Source organism: Lissotriton helveticus, chromosome 6 (assembly GCF_964261635.1).
Source record: "Lissotriton helveticus chromosome 6, aLisHel1.1, whole genome shotgun sequence".
NCBI lineage: Eukaryota > Metazoa > Chordata > Amphibia > Caudata > Salamandridae > Lissotriton > Lissotriton helveticus.
The window spans coordinates 204,451,551-204,474,263 of record NC_136067.1 but is presented as its reverse complement, the minus strand read 5'-3'; the positions used below and the strand labels follow the sequence as shown (position 1 = coordinate 204,474,263).

Here is a 22,713-nt window from a genome sequence, read left to right as displayed (position 1 = left end):
CGTAGAGGGTGTTTCCGTAGTCCAGTCGGCTGGTGACGAGTGCCTGGGTGACCGTCTTCCTGGTTTTGGTGGGGATCCACCAGAAGATCATTTGGAGCATACGCATGGTGTTGAAGCACGACGACGAGACGGCGTTCACTTGTCTGGTCATCGAGAGGGAGGAGTCCAGGATGAAGCCCAGGTTACGTGCGTGATCCGTTGGCTTGGGAGCGGTGCTCAGGGTAGGGGGCCACCAGGAGTCGTCCCAGGCGGAGGGCGATGATCCCAAGATGAGGACTTCCGTCTTGTCTGAGTTCAGTTTCAGGCGGCTGTTCTTCATCCACTCGGCGACGTCTTTCATCCCTTCGTGTAGGCTAGTTCTGGCGGTGGCGGGGTCGTTTGTGAGGGAGAGGATCAGCTGTGTGTCGTCGGCATAGGAGATGATGTTGAGGTTGTGTTGGCGTGCGTTGGCTGCGAGGGGGCTCATGTAGACATTGAAGAGGGTGGGACTGAGTGATGATCCTTGTGGTACGCCGCAGATGACTTCGGTGGCCTCGGATCTGAACGGGGGGAGGCGGACCCTCCGGGTTCTTCCGGTGAGGAACAAGATAATCCATTCCAGTGCCTTCTCTTGGATTCCGATGTTGTTGAGGCGCTGCACTAGGGTGCGGTGGCAGACCGTGTCGAACGCTGCGGAGAGGTCCAGGAGGATGAGGGCCGCTGTTTCCCCAGTTGTCGAGCAGGGATCTGATGTCGTCTGTGGCTGCGATGAGGGCAGTCTCGGTGCTGTGGTTGGCTCGGAAGCCGGGCTGCGAGTGCTCGAGGGATCCGTTCGTCTCGAGGAAGGCGGTAAGCTGACTGTTGACGGTCTTCTCGATGGCCTTGGCAGGAAAAGGGAGGACCGAGATGGGACGGTAGTTCTTGAGGTCAGTGGGGTCCGCTGTTGGTTTCTTCAGGAGGGCGCTGAGCTCGGCGTGCTTCCAGCTCTCCGGGAAGGTGGCGGTGTGGAAGGAGGTGTTGATGATGTCCCGGAGATGGGGTGCGATGGTGGAGTCGGCCTTGTTGAAGACGTGGTGCTTAGAGATCCAGAGTGGATGGTGTTCATCACGCGGGTGGTGTCTACGGTGCTGACCGGAGTCCAGGCGCGGAGGGTGGTGGTGGGGGTCGTTGGCTCGGTGGTTGGGTGCGTGGTCTGTGCGCCGAAGCTGTTGTGTATGTCGGCGATCTTGCTGTGGAAGAACGAGGCGATTGAGTCGCAGAGGTCTTGCGAGGGAGTGATGTCGTTGTTTCCGGCGCTGGGGTTGGAGAGCTCTTTGACGATGCTGAAGAGTTCCTTGCTGTTGTGGGCGTTATTTTCCAGTCGCTCCTTGAATGCTGTCTTCTTGGTGGTGCAGATCAGCTGGTGGTGTTTGCGGGTGGCGTGCTTGAGGGCAGTCATGTTGTCTGCAGTCTGGTCGTTCCAGGCTTTCTCGAGGGTACGGCAGTTCTTCTTGGAGTTCTTGAGTTCGTCGGTGAACCAGGAGGCTTTCTTGCTGCCGGGTCTGCTGGGAGGGGTCTTCAGAGGTGCGAGGTTGTCTGCGCAGTTGGTGATCCACTGTGTGAGGTTGCTGGCTGCTTCGTTTGGGTCCGTTGCGCTGGCGGGAGGGTTCTGGCTGAGGGAGGTGGTGAGCTGGTCGGCGAAGATCTTGTTCCAGCTCCTGTGAGGAACCTGTTGCGGGTGGTGGTGGGTCGTGGTTCTTCTGAAGCTGAAGTGGACGCAGCTGTGGTCCGTCCAATGAAGTCCGGTGGAGTGGCTAAAGGAGATGTGCTTGCTGGAGGAGAAGACGGGGTCAAGCATGTGGCCAGCGTAGTGGGTGGGGGTGTTCACCAGTTGCTTGAGTCCGAGGTTGGCGAGGTTGTCCAGCACGGTGGTGGTGTTGGTGTCGTTGTTGTTCTCCAGGTGGAAGTTGAAGTCCCCTAGGAGGATGTAGTCAGCGGAGGGGAGGGCGTGCGGGCTGATGAAGACTGCGATGTCTTCGCTGAATTGTGTGCGTGGTCCCGGGGGTCCGTAGATGAGGGTGCCTCTGAGGGTTGTCTTGGGGTCGGTGTGTATCTGGAAGTTGAGGTGTTCAGCGGCGGTGAGGGTGTCGTCGGAGTTGGTCATGATGCGGATGGTGTTCTTGTGTACGATGGCGATGCCTCCTCCGGTCTGGTTGACGCGGTCCCTCCTGGTGATCTTGTACCCGTCCGGGATGGCGATGGCGATGTCGGGGGCAGAGGAGGCGTTCATCCAGGTTTCTGTGAGGAAGGCGACCTCTGGTGAAGTTGTGTCGAGGAGGTTCCAGAGTTCCACGGCTTGTCTGTGGACAGAGCGGGTGTTGAGCAAGATGCACTTGAGGTGGTTGTTGCTGGTGCTCGGGTTGGCGGGTGCGGTGCAGGTTTGCAGGTGAAGGATCCGTGGGTGCGTTTCGGGGTGGTTCAGTAGCAGGCGGGGTTCCGGCCGGTATTGAGTGCATTGAGGGTGGCGGCGTCGTAGGTCCGTCGGGTGGTCTTGCATCGGCGGGGGCCAGGGGTCCTGGCGCTTGGCGCGGGCCAGGCACGGATGGGCGCAGACGGGCTTGTCTTCGGCGCACAATCGGCGCGCCCGCTGCACGTGAACGCTGCGCGTACGCGTGGGCGTCATAAGTAAGGAGCCGGGAGGGAGGGTCAGCTGGGTCGTGGGAGCGGGAGCGGGCCGGCGAATGGGCTGGCGGGGGGCGGGGCCGCAGGGAGGCAGCGGCGGGAAGAGTCTGGGGCAGGCGGGCGGCTCAGCGGCGGCTGGGTCGCCCGAAGCAGGAGCAGAAAGGTGGAAAAAACTGGAAGCGAGGCGGCTACCTAGAAGGTAGCAGGCAGCAGAGGAGTGTGGGGGCGACCTAGCCTGGTAACAGGCTCAGCGGTCGCTCCCTCGCAGGTGAGCGCGGTCCCCTTAAGTAAGGAGCCGGGAGGGAGGGTCAGCTGGGTAGCGGGAGTGGGGCGGCAAATGGGCTGGCGGGGGGCAGGGCCAGAGGGAGAAAGCGGCGGGAAGAGTCTGGGGTGGGCGGGCAGCTCAGCGGCGGCTGGGTCGCCCGAAGCAGGAACAGAAAGGCGGAAAAAACTGGAAGCGAGGAAGCTACCTAGAAGGTAGCAGGTAACAGGCAGCAGAGGAGCGTGGGGGCGACCTAGCCTGGTAACAGGCTCAGCGGTCGCTCCCTCGCAGGTGAGCGCGGTCCCCTTAAGTAAGGAGCCGGGAGGGAGGGTCAGCTGGGTGGCGGGAGCGGGGCGGCGAATGGCTGGCGGAGGGCGGGGCCGCAGGGAGGCAGCGGCGGGAATAGTCTGGGGTGGGCGGGCGGCTCAGCAACGGCTGGGTCACCCGAAGCATGAACAGAAAGGCGGAAAAAACTGGGAGCGAGGAGGCTACCTAGAAGGTAGCAGGTAGCAGGCAGCAGAGGAGCGTGGGGGCGACCTAACCTGAAGAACAAGTGACGAACAAGTGTTATACTGGAAAATAAAACTTCTAACAGTGCCAAACTAGTTTTCATCCTCTATACGAATCAAACGTATTTCTACCATTCCTGAATTATCATTTGTTAAAACTACTGATCTTGTCTCTGTCCAGTTTAAACAAATGAAGTTTAATTCATCATGCAAGTCCACTTTAACAACTTGGACTACTAATGAAATAGCGAATACAATTTTAGATTTAAGCTCTTATTTCATGGAATGAGGCCTGGGGTTAACAATTGCACTCTGGTAAAACACCCGATGATTTCAGCGACACTAGCCCCAAATGTGGGGCTCCAAAACATGAGGCACAATTGAGCATCCTGTGTGCTGCGAACTACAAAGATGCATTTGGAAAAGGAATAAAATGAATAATGGTATCTAGTGGGACCAAGCAACTTTCCACAAAACTGATAGTTTGTCATATAAATGTTAAAATGTGTTTTCATCAATAACTTAATTTTATTGTGCAAACGATCAATACAAATCTCCTGCTCAAGATTCTATAGGGAGTACTTAAGACTGCAAATAAAGTTGTTGTGTCTTAAAATGCAAAGTTATTGCATCTGTGCACCTTTTTAGAGGTGGACAGGAGCTGGTAATTAGGTGAATTACTTATTATGTCATGCATTTCAGCCTCATTACATTTATCACTAATAAAGGAGACATTGCAGGCAAGTCAGAAAAACTGTTAAAGGGGGAGTCGAGGTAGAGAACTGCTTTTCTGTCAGTCATTCCTCTGATTGTTCAATTTCCTAGTCTTGTGTTCCCACAGCCTATGAGGGGCAATTCTTACCTCTAGACGAATGGCTTAGGTTTATCCCTTCCCCTATATTTATGTATATATAGGATTGATAAACTTAGAGGGATGACCACCCTAGTCCCACCCTAGTCTCCTCCAGTCTCTGACAGGCCCCAGACAGTATTACTTAACAAAACAATATTTATAATAATTTTTTGGACTTAAATACATTTTTTATTTATTTGTGCATTGCATGGTATTTTAAACAGTTGGGAATATTAAAGAAGTTTACATTGAAAAAATATATTTTTTTACATGCAATATTAATATAAATTAATTGTATACATTTATTTTAAATGTAGAACAAAAGAAAAATGTGAAAGCACTATTAACTTTAATTCGAATTAAATATGAAATTAATTTAAATATAGAAAAGTTAAATGTACATTATTTTTTAGAGGTATAAAGTAAACAATAAATTCCTGTCTAGAGATATTTAAATATAATTATATTCCTTTAATTATTATTAAAAGTGTTTTTTTGGAAATAAGAGTAATGTAATTATATTTTGACAACATGTTTTATTTTGCATTAGGTTTGAATACAATAAATGTTGTTGACATATTGCATAATTAAATAATAAACATGCATTATGTTTTCATTTTTAGTAACAATAAATTATATTTATTTATATTCTGAACTATTTACTAGCTACAATAATTTCCTTTAACCCCTCCCCTGCTGATGACGGAACCGCTCCGTCATCAGCCGCGGTGGCGCTGTGCTGATGACAGAGCGGTTCCTTCATGGCCCGCCTGACGCTCATGCGCGGCGCGAATTTCGCGCCTGCGCTGAGCGTTCTATTGAGTGAGCGGGGCCATGACGGAACCGCTCCGTCATATGCACAGCGCCACCAACGCTGGTGACGGAGCGGTTCCGTCACCAGCATGCGCCCGCCGCATTTCCGCCCCGCCCCCTTAGCACTGCGGCGGAATAGCCGCCGCAGTGAAGGGGTTAATTTAACATTATTTCCAACATGTTTTATTTAGCATCCCTACCTACACTGTTTTTTATAGGATGGTGTTACAGTACCAGTGGTTGTCCCTGTGTTGTCCTGGACGTGCTCCGACTTCGGCAGTAATAACTTAAACTCCACTCCATTTTCAGGGAGTGGAGAAATGTAAGTTACACTTTTTGAGTAATTTCCTCTCACCTGTTGTGAATAGCAACAAGTAAAAAATTCACCAACATTTTTAATTACTAAAAAGTGTAACTTACCTTTCTAAATAATCTCACACATTTTACAGAACATTTGTTGTACTAATATAGTACTATAAAACACTACAAACAACCTATAAAATGCAATGGAATTTGTGAATATCCCACCAATGTGTATTTATTCTCCGGTAATAGCTCCAAGGGCTATTACTTCATCTTCCTCTACAGCTTCCTCTTCAGATGCACCACCAAAAGGAACAGCTCTCTCCTCGATCTCTGTAAACAGATATTGTGACATTTCTCTTCTTCAAAAAACCCTATCTTGCTCACACTAACAGCAGCCACGGTTTATTCCTATTTCTACTCAATAGTGAACTGCTAATGCTACTAAACTGTCAGACAGAATAAATGAGAGGTCGAGATTTTTTTTTATTTCTGTGAAGCATTAGCAGAGTACAAGTAAACTCGTCCAATGCTGAACAAATTAGATGGTTGGTTTCAATATTTTGTTTTTTGACTTTGCAGACCCAAATCCAGATTTGCAAAAAATGGAAGCACCACCTGTCACATTAATGTTATTGAGGTTGGACTTCCTTTTTGAATCCTGTGCATTTACTGGTTTCTGTCCACTTACTCATGAAAATGGTTGATTTCACTAGAAATGCACCTTTTCTGCATCTTTGTGACATGTGGCATGACCTGACAATCACAATTAATGAGGAATGCATGGGGTTACATAACATAGCATGTTTTTGTATGAGTAAGCCTGCAGACTTTGACAGGAAGTCATAGGACTGGAACAGAAAGTGATTCCCTAAACTGGTATAATTGGAGGCAGAACTTCACGTTTTGACCCCTTATACTTACAGTTTCAATGTTCAATCAAACGTAAACCATACAACAACATACTTAAGGTATGCAGACATGTACACTGTTGGTTACTTTCCCTGCTTGGGTGATTGTCAATGAAAGTGTGCATTGCAGTGACATCAGGCTTTATTTTTAATTGATGTATCTGTTTGTATGTCTTATATTGGGAATGTATCTTATATTCCAGCCTTGAAGAAGTCAAGGGGGAATGTCTCGGGGGGTGTGGTTTGGTGCCCGAGAGTATGGCTGCTCCGGCGTGAACGCTCCGCCAGTGCCGGAGAACACTCGTGGTCCGCGTCCTTCCCGAGCTTCGGCAAAGGAGGCATCGATGATAGAAATGCCCCAGGTATGCCCAGCAGCTCCTTTGGATGCCCTTTGAAGCTGTTCTGCTTTGTTTTTTGAGGACGGCGTTTCGGTCGCGGCTTTCTCTCGGCCGCGGCCGCCATTTTACTGCTTCAGAGCGCATTTCCAGTCACAGTGCTCTGCGACATGCTGCATGCAAATAACGCTGCTTGCCTCTTTTGGTGACTTTATTCTGCACTGCCTGACTTCACAATCGTTTTTCAGCACCAGCCACCTTCAGTGCCTCTCTTTTTGATCCTCTCTCAGCTTTTGAGGATTAATTTTCCTGAAAGCAGGGCAGCCATTTTGTGACTTTCTCAGTATTCAATGCTGCCTCAACTTTAACGCACACACCTGCTATTCTCCTCAGACTGCTTTGGCTGCCGCCTTCTCTCAGGACTTTGGAGCTTTGAAGATGTGCTTCTGCTTTTGAAGCCTTTTTTACTGATTGCGCCATGTGATACTTGTGGTCCTAGGGTTTTGTCTGTAGTTACCTGAATTCTCCAGCGCAACGTTTTAAGCAAGGCTTTATGACTTAAGCTTGTCTTACTGTGGTCTACGTTTATTCCGCTTGCCATTTCGTTCACTCTGGCTCCCACCACAGTATCCCATTGTGTCCACTCGCTTGCTTAGATATTTTCCTTTATGTGCTATCTTACCTTATGGGCAGGAAGTCAGCGGCCCTTTCTACTGGCAATCTAAGTCACACTCCTCTCAAAAATTTCACACTGTTCTCTAAGTTTGCCGAATACAAAGCCTCTCAACCCTCCTCTGACAGCGATTCACAGCTTGAGATGGAACCACCGGTGACTACTTCAGGGAAAGCTACCTCCAAAAGGTTAAAGAAAGATCCTCCCTCCCCACCTAAGTCCACAGCGTCTATATCTATGGAGCTTCTGCTGGATGAAATAAGGGCCCTCCGCCCTTTTATGGTGGAAACCAATGCTAAATTGCAAGTCCTGACTGACAATTGGGCGCAGATGGACGCAAGAGTCACCACAGTAGAGCAAAGTGTTTCTTCTCTTCAGGAGGCGTCCATCATGGTACCTCATTTAAAGTCGCAGGTCCACTCTCTTCAGAAACAGGTGGAGGACCTTGAGAATCGTAACAGGCGCAATAACCTACGTCTCTACGGCCTGGTGGACGGTTGTGAGGTTACTTATCCTATTGCCTTTTTCAAATCTTTCCTTGCCAAGTTCTTGCATCTGCCTGAAGGTACTATGCTCAATATCCAACGAGCGCACAGGCTGCGCCGATCCCAGGCCTCAACCTCTACCACACTGAGACCGAGAGGTGTCATCATGTACTTCCTAGAATATACAGATCTCCTCAGAGTCCTATCAGCAGCCAGAGCCTCTCCCCGCCTTACCTGGTCAGGCTCTCTTTTGTTCTTCGCGCAGGATTATGCTAAGACCACAGCGACCCGTCGCAAGGCTTTTCTGGACATGCGGGCTGATCTCCGCTCTATTGGAGCCAGATATTGACTTTTCCATCCTTGCCTTTTCAAGGTCACCTACAATAACAAGACCACTACCTACGAAGATCCTGTGCACCTTCGAAGTTTCTTGAATACATGTCGCACTTCTGATATGGACCTTTCTGGTTCGTCTTCTTCATTCCCTCCTTGATCCTTCCAGTTCTCTATTGTCTCCTCTGAGTATGTTCTGTTTCGCTCGTTATCTGGATTTTTTTTTTCTTTTTTTCAGATTGTCTGTTTTGTATTAATTGTTTATTAATATTCCTAGCCCATTGATGTTTTTACTGTTGGTTTTCATAGTCGCCATTTGATCATTTTTCATCGTTGTTCTCCTCATGTTTTTATAGATCAAGAAATCGTTCCGTGATGTTCTCTGGTGTGGCGTCTTGTTGACCCTGGATGCCCTGCCTGCTCCGTGTGGCTCCAACCCCCCTCCTCTTTCTTCTGGTTTTGTTCCTGATTTTGTTCCTAAACCCTTCTCCCTTATAAGTATGTTTTCCCTTCACTCGTCCCGAGTATTGGGTGTCATATTTTCTTCCCTTTTCTTGTTTTCTCTGTTCTTTTCTCTTTCGTGTTTCTCTTTTTATTATTCGCTCTCCAGGTCTTCCGCTCTCAATATTGACTTCTTCTCTTTCACTTCTCTCTCCTCTTGTTCTCCTCACTCCTCTGTTCATCTTTCTATTGTACCTTGTTTTTCTATTGTGCTATGTTCTCGCACACTGCTCATGTTCCTTTACTTCTCTCTCTTTCACAATCTTTCATCTTCTACATGTTCTCTTTTTCCGGGTTTCTTTTTTAAATCTGTACAACTTGTTTATCATTGTTCATATTTGTATGCATGTCATTGAAAATAGTTACATATAACGTTAAGGGTGTTAATTCTCCTATTAAGAGGCAAAGAATTCTATCTCATTTAGCTAAATTGAATGTGGACTTTACATTTTTGCAGGAAACTCATCTTTCAGATGTAGAATCAGCTAAACTCAAGAGGGGCTGGGTGGGTGAAGTCTTTTATTCACCTGGTGATGGTAAGCGTAATGGGGTTGCAATTCTCTGTCGCAAGTCTCTTTCTTATACTATGTTAACTCACGAATCTGATACGGAGGGTAGATGGGCTCACGTCAAACTGTCTTTAAAAGGTGTACCAATCTCTCTTCTCAATGTTTACTCCCCTACTGGTGTTGATCCTGCCTTTTGGCGCACGTTTTCCGTCCCTATCACCAAATTTGTGGATGACAATTTTATCCTAGCAGGAGACTCTAATCAGCCCCTCGACCCCTTTCTCGATAGGAACTCCAAAGTTTCCCTCATCCCAAATAAATCTCATAAGCTTTTTGTTCAGACTGTCTCTCAACATAAACTCACCGATGCTTGGCGTATTTGTAATCCGACAGCGGCAAAATTCACCTTTTACTCACCTTCCCAACGATCCCAATCAAGGATTGATTACATTGTTGTCTCCCACAACATTGCCCAGACTCTCACTAATGCTGAAATTGGTCCCATTTTATTGTCGGACCATGCCCCTGTTTTTATTTCTATTGATATCCTTCCTAAGGTAGATGGTCCTAGGAGATGGCGTTTTAATAACGCTCTTCTATTAGATCCTAAATTTACTACCTCCTTAACTGACTTCATCACCAAATTTTTTGAGATTAACAACACTCCCTCTATACCCTAGTATACTATTTGGGATGCCTTCAAGGCCTCTGCAAGAGACTTTGTGATTAGGCATGTGGCCACAAAATGGAAGGCTGCCCGTAAATTTACCGGTGACCTTCTTCAGAAGTTCAAGAGATTGGAACACGTTTATCATACCTCGCACTCCCATGACAGTTTGACAGCCCTAGTTGATGCCAAAATGCAATTTAATAAAAAAAATCTACAGAAGATGCTTCTCTATATCTGCTGAAGTCAAGTGCTAAATTCAATGGAGGCAGGAATAAGGCTGGAAAAATGTTAGCTAATTATTTGCAAGTTAAGCATAATAAGTTGAACATTGAGTCCATTTATGATACAAATTCCAATCTTCAACATAAGGATGCTGACATTTTAACTGAGTTTTCCCGTTTCTATAACTCTCTTTACTCCTCTGGCACTCACACTTCACCTGAATCCTTGTCCCATTTCTTTTCAAGCATTCACAAACCCCAACATTTTCCTCTTGATCTCACTTCTCTTGAATCATATATATCCCAACAAGAGTTACTTGCCGCACTTCCACACCTCCAGAAAGATAAGGCACCTGGCCCGGACGGTTTCACAGTTGAATTTTACTCACACTTCTCAAAACTCCTCATACCAAAATTGCATTCCCTTTTAGGTACGTTTCTCACTTTAGGTAAATCTTCAGGCTCCTTTTCTGATGCTCACATTTGCCTCATCCCCAAAGAAGGGAAAGACGCCAAACATTGCAAAAATTACAGGCCCATTTCTCTAGTTAATATTGACTATATGATCTTTGCCAAGTCACTTGCGGCGAGACTGAATTTCCTTTTGCCCGATTTGCTGGGAGCTGAACAATCGGGTTTTGTTCAAGGGCGTTACATCACTGATAACACCAGACTTCTCTTCAATGTCTTATCAAAGTCCTCGCATTTACAACATTCTCTAGCAGCAATTGCATTGGATGCTGAGAAAGTGTTTGATAGGTTCGAATGGACTTACCTTTTCGCGGTCCTCCAATGGTTTGGCTTTGGATACAAATTCATTTCTCTGAGCTCCCTCCTTTACTCCAGTCCACGTGCAGCAGTCTGTACTAATGGCTTAATTTCCTCCTTTTTTGATTTAGGATGAGGTGTCCGTCAGGGGTGTCCTTTGTCCCCGTTACTTTTTAACCTAGCTTTGGAGCCATTCCTTTCCAAACTCGGTCAGCACCCTAACATTCACGGTTTTCACACTCCGCAGTCGCATGTTAAACTGGCTGCTTACGCTGATGATATTTTACTCCTTATATCCAAACCCTCCGAGTCTATACCCGCTTTCCTCGACGTAGTCCATGAATACTCTCTAATTTCTGGATATAAACTTAATAACGACAAATGTGAAATCCTGCCCTTGATAAAGTTTACTTTCAAGCCTGATTTTAGCGCTTCCAATTTTAAATGGAGCTCCTCACATATTAAATACTTAGGTTTGCATGTTACCCCCTCAATCCCGGACACTGTTTCCTATTGCTTGAACAAATGTATCCAGAAAATATCTGACCTAACGTCCAGATGGCATCCTCTTTACCTTTCCTGGTGGGGTCGTCTAGACACTATTAAGATGATGCTGTCCCCTATAGTTCTTTACACAATATCCAACATCCCAGTGCCCATCCCCTCAAAAATTTTTAAGAAAATTAATTCAATCCTGTCCTCCTTTCTTTGGAATGGTAAGAAATCCCGGATGTCTCTCAGCAGACTAATACGTCCAAAGCTGGAGGGTGGAGTCAACTACCCGGATTTTCCGGCTTATCACAAAGCATTCCTCCTGCGACAAGCCTCTTATTGGTTGCAAGATGGTGACGAACCCTGTCCTCTTTGGGTCACTATCGAACATCTTTCACTCTCCCCATTCTCTTTTGCTGAGTATTTATCCTTTTCCCGTAAACCGTCCTCACTGTCATCCCCCTTACACAAATTTACCACTAAATTGCTCCTGTCCTACCCCCCTCCCCCTATTACCTCATTAGTTGATTTTCTTAGTTCCACCATTTGGCATAATATACACATTCTAATTAATGGTAAACCTTTTTATTGGAATTCGTGGAGGCGGCAGGGATTAATTTGGGGTTCCAAATGATTCTCTTACTCTTCACTCCTTCCTTTCTCCTCCCTCCGCCAATCTTTCCATCTCCCTGCCTCTTTCGCCCAGAAATTTCTTTTGCTTAAGGAGGCAGTAATGTCAACTTACACTCGTCTCTCGCAACCTTGTAATCCCTCTCCACCCCCTAACTCTGCTTCACAACTTCACTCATTCTTACGCACCACGTCTAAAGCTTTCGCCATCTACAAATACCTCCACCACGCAGAGCCTGTTAGGCCTAAAACCAAAGTAGAGGAACAATGGGAATGTGACTTTGCTACATCTTGGTCGACGACCCAATGGACTAAACTATGGACTAAAATCCGTAAGTCCTCCAGAGCAGCTACACTGACACAATCCCTTTTCTTTATTTACAATAGGCTTCTCCTTACACCATTTGACCTGAGTAAGAGGTTTTCCACCATTCCTGATTCATGCTGGACTTGCTCTTCTCCTCATGCCACTTTATTCCATATGCTGTTCTCCTGCAAAACTGTTCATGATTTCTGGGTGCGAGTTTGGACCCAAATTAATGACATTTTTCTCACTCACATTTCTTTTTCTTACATTCACATTTTCTTGGGTAGTCTTTCCTCCTGTTGGGAAGATGTTTCACTATGAATTGTTCATTTGTTGTTAGCTGTTGCGTTCCAGCAGATTACAGTTAATTGGAAAGACTTTTCACATATCTCCTTTAAAGCATGGTGGTATAATGTGTGTCATAACCATAGACTGGACACTGCTTTTGTCTTCCCTGCTCATTTGGCGACAAAACGTTTGGATTTATGGTTTCCAGTCACGCTCTATTTGGATGTCTGTGCTAAGCGTTCTTTTCATTTGCAACCTAACCAGCAAGAGGTTTCCAAACCTCCTTAAATACCCTTGTTGTTCCTTATTTCTTCACTATTATATTATATTTACCCATTTATGCATTGTTCTACAGTTTAACCATTGTATACTTTTGTTAGATTTTAAACCCGCTCTTCTTTTTTGGATCTGTTCCTTTCATATGCTTTTGCTGTTTGATTCCACTTGATTACTTAACGTTTTACTTTTGGCCTGCTTTTGTACTTTGTATTGACACCTTGTTTTTCTTCAATAAAATTTTCTTGAACTCAAAAGAAGGGGGAATGTCTCATATGAAGAAACATGTGGTGGCTGGTTCAGCATTGTGTCTAGAGTAGCATATCATTGGATTGGCCTTAGGTGTATTGATGAAAATGGAATATGATTGTAAAGATTCAGTGTTTGATGCTGGTAAATTAATGATTAAATACTTAATATTGGAGGAAATAAAGATGTGTTGTAATACTGTGAGACGTGCAAGCCTACTAATGTGCTATGTGATTGTTATCACATGATTCTGAATTCTAATGTAATAGTTTCATTGGAACTTTGGCACACAACTCGATACAAGCTTTTGTGAGCATGAATATTGAATGGAATGTAGAAGGCGTGCACTTATTATACCCTTGTCACCCAGTTGTTTAAGGAAAGTTGCATAACATAGTTCCAGTTTGATAGAAGATATTACCTTGATATCTTGAATTCATAACAATGTGCTGTGAATAAAGCAGTTTGTAATACTTCATTGGGAGGCATAATGATGTTGGCTGAGAGTAGGAAGGTTAAACAGGACAGGAGACTGCAGGCAAAACCAAAACCTCAGTATCACAACCCCAGCCAACAGCAGATATTATTAACCTTGAGGACTATTTGGAACAAACAAATGCCCATTGAATCATAGTGTTTGTAAAGTGACTTGACAATTATATGAAAAATTCTTGAGCCTGGATAATGCAGACCACTATTTTTGTGGAATTGCAACAAAGATGAGACCCTCAAAGCCCAACATGAGGAAGTGAACCAGTAGTGTTTAATGAAAAAAATGAAGAATAAAATAAAGACCACCACCAGACAAAATCTTCAACAAGAAAATCAGTCGCTACTGCGACCCCAAAACGACATCCATGACTTTCATTATACTAATAGTGGACATTTTATATCATTTTTGAAACAACGGGTCAACCAGAGAACATGGGGGCATCCATAACAAAATGCTGGGACCAGCGCAATGGAGGAAATTTTTGCCATATGGCGGTGCCCATAGCACATCTTGAAAGAAATTGGGATCAACTCCTGGGGAAAGTCCGATTTCATTGGCTTGGCGCACCATAGGATTTGAATATTTAATAATTCCCTTCTTAGTGCCTATGACATTTCAGCAAAAGTATCAGAAAAGAATGTTTTAAATGCGCAATTTCACCCCATTAGTTTCCCATTTTTCTCGGGGAAGACACCCCGAAAAAGAGGCCTCAATTACTATAATTCAGGGCAAGTATTAGGCCCATGAATGTTCAAAGATCAAGAGCAAGTCAGCATCATATTATAGGTTGCATCTAAAATAGGCATTTGCAGGGTTAGACTAGGGCATAAAATTGGTCCTGGCACCAAAGTATAGTTCCCCCATTAATGAACTAGATAGCTAAAGAAAAGTGGCAGCTGTTCGCAAATTAAGGCAGTTTTGAACTTGTAAAGAAATGCTGCATAAGTGACTAGCAAGGTATGGAGAAGTGCATGGATTTGAGCTTGATTCAGACAGTTTGATTTGATATCAGTGAAATCAACGGTAAAAACCGTCCCAGCAGACAATAAAACAGGCCCAAAAACAGCAAAATGAACAGTCCACAAGCTGGCCTGTCAGACGAGTCCATCATGCAATATCTAATTTCTCTCTAAGCCACTCCAACCATGGGCATTTCTCTGTGTTATGCTGTTATACTTATTAGTCAGTGATGTCAATAAGGTCAAAGTGTATAGGATGTTTCCTTCGCTGCCCCTGGCATTTTGGTAAATCGAAACCCAATTAAACTTGTAAATAGTCTGGAAGCAAACAATGTGTATTGATAGTGCGATTTGAGCATATTTCACTTGCCCACACATTCTCTGCACAATTCCTTTCTCATCAACATTTTTTCCTTATGTGCCAAATACATATACACTACCATTGTGGACATGGTGAAATAGGAGAAAAACGTCTGAACAGAACTCACTTTCCCACATATGTTTCTTAAGTTTTCCTCATTTGTTACAGTCAAAATCAGACAAATAATATCTACTGTAGCATCTGTTAAGGGCATCTGCATCAATGACATTTCCTCTGATACGGAATCTCTTCACCGGATACAACAATCCACTGAACTGCCATCCCATTAGTCTATTATGGATTACAGCTCCCTTCTCATCCCCCTACCTCTGATCCTCTGTGAGCATATAGTGACTGACTGGCTTTCCAGCAGACTATCTGCCTATATGTATATAATGCAAGCTACCAAAAAATGTTTCTTTATTTTTTTAGACTGCCTACAATGGTGTTAGAATGATGTTGGAAATATAGGGGCTGATTGTGACTCCGACTCTGGCGGTCTTTGACCGCTAGACTAGCGGTGGGACAATGGTGGTGGTCCTTTGGCCGCCCTATTCCGAGGTGGCCATTTGGACCGCGATCCACTGCGCTGGGTGCGCCAGGGAACTGCCGCTCCCTGGCAGTGGTGCAACGGACAGGAGCATCAAATATGCAAGGCAGGACCACCACGGTCCGCCAAGCATATTTCGAGTTTCCCCACCACCAGACAGTGAGCCTGCCAAGAAAACGCTGGCAATGGGGAAACAAAGTGGATCCTACAGTCCATGGCATTCTGGAACTTCTTTTGTCTTCCCATTGTCATGCCCAGTTTCAGGGCGCTGCCTTGGAAACATCAAAAGAAGAGCCCCCTAGACACAAGTTGTACTCGTAATCTGGCGGTCAGACCATGCACAGCTTTGGTGGTACTGTGCCGGCGCAGCACCGCTAAACTCGGAATCAGCCCCATAGTTTCAATAAAACTTAACACACATTTAAAGGATCAAAAACAAGGTAGAGGTAGTCTGTCTTATCAGAATAAGGACTCGCAATCATCTGTGTGTTACTTAGTGTTACCAAAGGCATTACTCTGAGTCACTCTGCTTTAGTTAATTACTACAGTTCAGCTGTGACATTATAATGCCTGGTGCCAGAGCGAGCAGTCAAGGTGAAAAGCAGGTCACAGAGGATATTTCAGCTACAGTAGGAAAACTGGGAAGTTCATATTCATTCTTCCTATATGCCTTTCTTAAAAGAACTGTGATCAGCAGGAAGGATCAATTTATGTCAACATGTTTTTTTTGCAAGCCACGGATCTTTTCAAGAAAGACAGAAACCATCAGCATGCTTACTCACTTTTTTTCATGTGTTTATTTTTGCACTATAGATTTTGGACACGTTCACAAAGGGCCTCCACACTCATGGCGGATGCCTCTCAGTTGTTGGGGAGTGCCTTCACTTGGTGCAGAATCTCCACACTGAGAATTCTCATTTCAGATTTTCCACCCCAAATGAAGCCCTTTGTGAATCAAGCGCTTTGCGATAATTTTTTATTTCTGCCACCATTGTGTCTTTCTCATATGAAAGAACATATCAATATAGCTCTTCAGGGAGGTTTAGCTTTGTCCAGACACAAGGGAGCACATAGAATAAGTCAAAACAATACCCTTTCAGGCTTCGAGTGCTGCATAAATTAAGCAAAAAAGAAGCAAACAACTCTGTGATAATCCTTTTAGTAAACACTATTTATTACTAAAGGAATAATCTGTTTTTCAGTACGTCTAAGATACCTACACAAAATATAAAAACAGCAAGAAGGCACGGTATAATGAGAATAAAATTAACATTTCTAACATTGTTAAAATGTCATTAAAATGTCATGTAGAACTTAACACTCCAACATCAATTTCTGTGCGCTATACTAGGAGAGCATGGGAACCAAAGCAGCTTAGAATTTCTTAGGTAGAAGAGATAAATTGTATACTTTGTTGACAGCAAAGGATGTCTTTATCAGGGGAGATGTTAAGACGGTGTTCCCTGCAAAGGGTAAACACACGCTGCTGTAGCAGTTGGTTGGCCTTCCTCTGGGACCCTTCTGTACCAGCTTCAGACTTCAGGCAAGATGTAGCATCAACCAAGTGGGAAGTGTGCTGGCAGTAGTTGGGACCATCTCTGGCAGAATCGTGGGTGAAAATCTGGGCAAAGGACCTCTCCTGCCAAATGGTCATGTGGTAGTCCTTAAATGCTAAATCGTATCTGAAATTGGAATTTCTGATATAGGTTTATGAATGTCTAACATAGATTATGTGCAACAAGGTGTTTGTCCCAGACCTTTCCTTATAAATATATATGGAAAACGGGACATCAATTCAGACAACATTATTTTGGTTATAGTCAGTATGTGTTCTTATTTAGCCTTGAAATGGTGAAAAGTAGACCTTTGATCCAGGTGAACGTTGCATTAATTTTGGTATTTGTGACATTAATCAAATGGCTTGGCGCTTTCACAGTTCTTAGAAAGATATGATCAGGCGACATCTGAATCTATTAGCAGACATGATAATGATTCTGCATAAATTGAGAAAAATGGTGGCTTCTATGGTTTGAGAATTAGCCATGAAGCAGTCAGGACCTACATAAGATAGAGAAGGGCCTTAGGGAATTTACACCACTACTAGTTTCTTTATAAATCCCTGTAAGAAGGTAACTGTCTTTCCAATATGTGACTGAGCAAACCTAGCAACATTCAACCATCTAACTAGTGCCCTGTTGTATTTTTATGGTTACTATGGCTAAAATATAGTATTTTGGTAAAATCAATAGCCATAATCTTAAAATTATCTCACCTTTGTGAGCCACAATTAGTCATTTGGATAAACCAAAAAAGTAACGGTGATGTTTGAGTAAGTATCTATAAAGTTTATCACTTACCATCATGTGATTGAAAATATTTTGTAAGAAATTGACTTTCTTCTCTAATTTTATCCTCAATGGTCTTCTTGCCCATTCCAAAATCTCTCAAACTCAACAGGGTGAATCTTCTCATTATCTTCCAGTTTTCTCCATGTGAAAAACCTATAAAAATCAATATCAATGGCAAAATATGATGATATATCCATTTGACAAAGTGCTATTCCACCAAATTAAATGAAACGCCACAATTAACGGTGAAACACATAATGATTTCAATTGATGTTACATAGGATGTAATGTTTGATATTATACTTAATGTATGAGAGTGGGTGAATTGTGTGTTGCCTTTTTGGGTCATCATCCTAACTTCAATGCCAAATTACTCACAGATTTTTCGGGTGGTGAAACTTTGCAGAGCATAGATTGTGCTTCATTACTTGATTGATACTGACCTCTCCTTCTTAGAATGAGGCAGTGAGGAAAATCAAAGTGGCATTTACAAATAACCCTTGTACGTATGAACAGCTAGTTTAATCAGTAAGTTCTCACAGTTATATAGCAGATTAAAAAAGTAATTTATTAAGTTTAGTGGAGGATGAAATCATAATTTCCAAATTTCATATAGTTAGGTTGAAGAACTGGTTTTAGTTGTCAATTTATACATAAATCAAGACCCATTTATATTGTTTCAGTTGTCAAAGTGGGTAACTATGTGGTCAGCAAAATCTACTAGCATGATGCTGAGTGATGAGACAATTTTGCCATTTATGATATATTCCTTTGGTGGATAGGGTTGGGAACTTCGAGGGAGATACCTATAATTACAAGGTCAACGTCTTCTTTTTAAAGGAAAAAATATGAGGGTTTAAGGCATCAGTATGGAAAAAATAAATAGTATTCTTAGTGGGAAATGAGTCTTTGGTTAGCAAGGTCTTACAATTGATGGGGGTATGCTCTATTATATGTCATTTATAAAGCGTGGTGCTCATCAACTATAATAATAGTAATACGCCTCAGTTATTCTGCTTGTTAATTCATTCGTGTGGATTAATTGCAGAAGGGACTGACCAGAGTGGTTTCTCTCATTTGATCCTACATTTTCAGAGGCATTTTTCTCTCTGCCTTTGGAATTTGAAAAGAAATGCCTAACCGGCTTCAATGCAGGACTAATCAGTCTTCAAATGATGCTGTTCACTGTATACAAATAGGAGTGACACAATATTCCAGATTTTTACTTAACAAACATGGAGGTTTCAAAGAAATATTATGCTTTTCGAAACTGGAATATAGACTGTCAGGGTCGTATGCTACTGGTATTGCAATGCACTTAAAGACACACTGGCTCGTGTGAGTTGGTCTTGTAATAGCATAGTGAATTAGCATATTAGAAGTCAGTGATAGAAATTTTGCAATTCATAAGCATCCTTTCATCGATTGAGTCTTCTTTTTTGGCTATCCAAAACCTTTATGATACATGTCATCAGTGAGTAGAAACGTGCTGTAAAAGCATTGATTGATTGCACATTGATACATGTAAAGTCAATGTTAAAAGCTAAAGTAGAATAATGGCTGGAATGCCCAAATGCTTATATGTGACTCAGTGTCAAAAGCATTCAGACAGTATCATGTTAAAAAGTAAAACATACCATGCACTTCTTTGTGTTTTGTATTATCATAGTGCATTATTTGGTTATATGAGGCGTTCACCTTCTCCCCCTCAACCCCATATTTTAGGTAGTGAATGCTGTTCATCAAGACACAGTGATATTCACACATGCATATTCAATTGTTTAACTTTCCTCTCATGAAAAGGTGTTTTTAGACTTACAGCTCTTAAAGATGAATGAAGATACAATCACATTGTGAAAGTATCTATGAGGCAGTATTTTAATGTGTATGCATTCACATTTTACCACTTAGAACACAAACCTCTTTTGTATCTCATTTTTATAACATTCTTCTTTGAGAGTATAGATTAACAATACTCTATTCTATGAGCCTACAGCATGAGCGAGCAACAAGCCTATCGTTGTTTAAATAGGCCCAGCAGAGTTCGAGAATGAACAAGAAAAGAGCGGTCCCCCCAGGGGGACCAGCTGGCACTTGGCACCATTTTCTCCCTGGGTCCTTAGCACTCCTTGGGGAGTTTCCCACAAGTGGAGAACAGCACATGCTATCCATTTGTGGAATACTCACCAGGGAGGGTTAAGCCCCAGGGAGAAAATTGCCTTTATTGATGTGCCCCAGTGAAGAAGGGCCACCGCTAGCACTTTTAGCTTTGCTCTGGAGGTAATCAGCACTGTAGCAGCACCCAAAGGAACCCTTTTTGCAAAACTTTAAATTTGCAATATCTCTCCAATGGTATTGCATTGATGACCACAGGACATGTATACCATAGTTTCACGCACTCCTGGACCTGGGTATTTTAGCTTTATGGTTCTATGGTGCACGTATCTCAATTATTAGGCCCTAGGACTGCTTTGAAGCATGTGTTGTTACAGCTTAAATTTGACCCCATTTTTACACACCATAAATACATAATTTAAACATTCACCTAGCACATGTTTCTTATATGGCCTAATGACATTCATAAGAAATGTTGCACTTGACATCATATTTGCATTCACTGTAGAACTAGAGAAGTCAATACATAACTGTGTGCCTTAAGTCAATAAATTAGAAGTATTGTTCAGCCGATTGAATAGGAACTATCCTCACATATACAGAATGTGATTACTCTAGAAACAATAATATATTTATGTATTGTGTGAACAAATGTTACACGTATATTTTATATAAAATTGGGGGGCATATTACCAAGGGTGGCGATAGGCAATTATCGCCGGTTTAGCAGCCGTTTTTAGCTGCTAAACGGCGATAATTCTATCGCTCTATTAGCAAGCTGTCGCTAACTGATGTTAGTGACAGCTTTTAGGCGATAGCGAGCGGTTTGGGGCCCGCTTTGAATGTCAGCGATATTTATCGCTAATGACATGCAAAGTGGGCGTACCTAACCTGTTAGTGACTGAAAGCAGTCGCTAACGTCGCTATCGCCTATTAGCAAGGCAGGCGTAGCGATGGAAATATTCCTGCTATCGCCAAAAACCAACGCCTGCTCAGACCAGTTCTTAGCCATGTTATCCAATGGGAGGTGGATAACATGGCTAAGAGCATTTCGTCGCTAATGCGTGAATATCGCTGTATTCTCAGCGATATTCACGCATTTCGCCTAATTTGTATCGCTTTTGAGATAAACCTTGGTAATAGCAAGTTATCTCAGCGATAAAAACTGGTGATGCACGGTGATAAAAATATTGCCGCTAACCCTACTTAGCGATAAATATCACTATTTGTTGGTAATATGCCCCGTAGTTCCTAGCCATTCTTACACATGATGATTCTTACATTTTTACTGTATGCCATGTGCAATATGAATCTAATGTACTGACAAAAGTTATATTAATTTGTGCTTAAACTTGCCTAGTTAAGAAACAGTACTGGGGCTGCGTCACACAGGCCTCAGTTAGCTAGCCTTCTTGGGGTCTTTTAACGATGGAGTTCATGGATTTAAAAAAATTCAATTCATATGAACAATACCTAAAGATTATCACGACACCTCAGGACAGGAAACTCTACATGCAGATCAGGTTTGGTTCCCTCCCCCTGAACTCCTTTACACCCTCCCGGAGACAAATCTACACTACCTCCCAGTTTTGCCCAGGTTGCGGCCCTGTCACTGAGACTATTGCTCATGTATTTTCTGTTTGTCCATTGTATTCCCGCCGTAGAGAAAAAATGGTTTGAACCAATTTGAAAACAACTGGGAACATGCTGTCACAGCAAAGCCTTTCGTATTTTAAAATCGGACTCCAGTCCAATGATAGCCTGCTCGGTTGCAAAGTTTTTAGGAATCATGTGGGCACTTAGAAGGTCCTGCTGAAAGAGTGAGACTGCTGTATGTGTTATTGTGTTTTCTCGCAAAACAGTATTTTTATTGTTTTAATAGCTTATTGGTCCATGTTTTATCAATAATTCCTAATCAGCTTTGAGCATAGTGAAACTCTGGTACTAGAGCAGCATAGCGGGCCATATCTCCCAATTTCGAATAGGCATAGGCTTTTGATGGCTTGGAATCCTAGGTGCATCTATGCTCAATACATTTTTCCGATGAATTTTAGATTATTGTTTGAAGATATTCAATCTGTTCTTAATCGCTTGAATGAAATGTATTGGACCGAAATAACGTTTTTATGATGATGATGATGTTTAATCGTGTACTCGCATATTAAATGTACATCACTGATATAATAGTTGAACTTGCCTTTACTAGGCCTCTGTCTTCACTCTGCCTAGAATACTCTTTCCTATTTCTGCTGACTTGACTTTTCTCTTGCAGGTATTCCCATGCATTGTTAGTTTGAGAACAGATACAAATCTGTATTAGCGACAGAGGGATGCCTGACAAGAAGACCTTGATGAAAGAACATGGAGAGCTAGAGTGTAACTGAGGAGTCCTATTCAGCAATGTAGCTACCTTGGGTGGTGGAACAAGGACAATGTTGTTCCCATGTTCAGTGTGGGATAATATTCAATGTTTCAGTTTACAGCGTGAGAATGGAAAGGATAATGGAACCTCTAATGATGCTTGTAGATGGGTAATGCTCAGAAGATTCTTGTGCTAAAATCTGTTGTTCAAACCTTTTGAGTTCAGAACCTTTCCAAACCTTTTGGAGTACCTTTCCTTGGACTTTGAGAGGTTTAGACATCTATGCTTGTTCCCTTTGATTCTTGCTGAGTGGGGCTTAAGCTAAACATTCGAATTTCCCAGACACAACAAGACTCTTGATCCAGCTTCTGTATGCTGACACCTTCCCTTATTTCATTTACTTCCTATATTTTATTTTTGTCACTTCCCATACTTCCCTAGAATTTCCTATTTTTCTGCTGTTCCCTGAATATGGAGATTTCTTAGACCAATGACCC

General features: G+C 43.3%; 1 protein-coding gene across 2 annotated transcripts in view; it reads right to left on the bottom strand.

Annotated features, from left to right (window-relative positions):
* The window catches only part of LOC144762422 (cytochrome P450 2K1-like), a 579,377-nt gene that overhangs the window by 493,462 nt on the left and 63,202 nt on the right, over window positions 1-22,713 (bottom strand). For both annotated transcript variants that reach the window (XM_078647602.1, XM_078647603.1), the window contains exon 3: window positions 17,749-17,892. In XM_078647602.1, the coding sequence (XP_078503728.1) occupies window positions 17,749-17,892 (144 nt within the window). The remainder of the gene's footprint in view (window positions 1-17,748; window positions 17,893-22,713) is intronic.